The 837-nt window shown below is 44.2% G+C and overlaps 1 protein-coding gene across 1 annotated transcript; it reads right to left on the bottom strand.

Annotated features, from left to right (window-relative positions):
* Positions 1-29: 29 nt before the first annotated feature.
* LOC144477832 (uncharacterized) lies at positions 30-623 on the bottom strand (the record flags this gene model as incomplete). The annotated part of the gene is made up of 3 exons (XM_078195573.1): positions 620-623; positions 335-472; positions 30-286 (listed from the first exon to the last, which is right to left on the bottom strand). Coding segments are annotated over exons 1-3 (399 nt in total), but the record flags the coding sequence as incomplete, so codon positions are not given.
* Positions 624-837: the final 214 nt, after the last annotated feature.

The following is an 837-nucleotide window of genomic DNA, read 5'->3' as shown; positions in this document are numbered from 1 at the left end:
AACATCGTAATTGGTCGGCCTACTAATACATGCGCTGGTGTTAATGCGATAGGATCATTCGGATCAGTCGAAATCGGACATAACGGCCTAGAATTTAAAATTGCCTCGATTTCTATGGCAAGTGTGTTAATTTCTTCAAAGGTGAAGAGACGTTCGCCGAGAACCCGTCTGAAATGGTGTTTGAACGATTTTACTGCGGCCTCCCATATGCCTCCGAAGTGTGGTGTTAACGGCGGGTCAAAATGCCACGTTATGCATTTGTCCACCGCAAATTCATTCACGGTTTCTGTAAATTGTTGAGAATCGAATAGTGCATATAATTCGCGTAACTGACTATTCGCGCCTACAAAATTGGTACCATTGTCCGAATATACATGCGCAGGTATGGCTCGGCGCCCAATGAAACGTCTGAACGCGCCGAGAAAACCCTCTGTGGTGAGATCGCTCACGATTTCAATATGAACTACCTTCACTGACATACAAATGAAAATGCAACCGTATGCCTTTACACTGTTCCTATTCCGATGTTTTTTCTCTTTAATAAAGAACGGCCCGAAAAAATCTACACCGGTGTGAGGGAAAACAGCCGCTTCTTCGACACGTGATTTGGGTAGATTACCCATTTTCCCTTGCAACGGAGATGGTCGGAAATGGATGCAACGAACACATCGTCGTACTACCTTTCTGACTTGATTTTTTCCATCGAGGAGCCAGAAGCGATGGCGGATGGTGTATAGAGTACTTTGAATACCTGCATGGTGTGCGCGTTCATGCACTTCCCGAATAATTAGATCGGTTATGTGATAATAAGACGGTAAAAGTATCGGATGTTTTTGT

This window comes from Augochlora pura, unplaced genomic scaffold (assembly GCF_028453695.1).
Source record: "Augochlora pura isolate Apur16 unplaced genomic scaffold, APUR_v2.2.1 APUR_unplaced_4245, whole genome shotgun sequence".
Classification (NCBI taxonomy): Eukaryota; Metazoa; Arthropoda; class Insecta; order Hymenoptera; family Halictidae; genus Augochlora; species Augochlora pura.
This window is presented reverse-complemented; position numbering and strand designations above follow the sequence as displayed.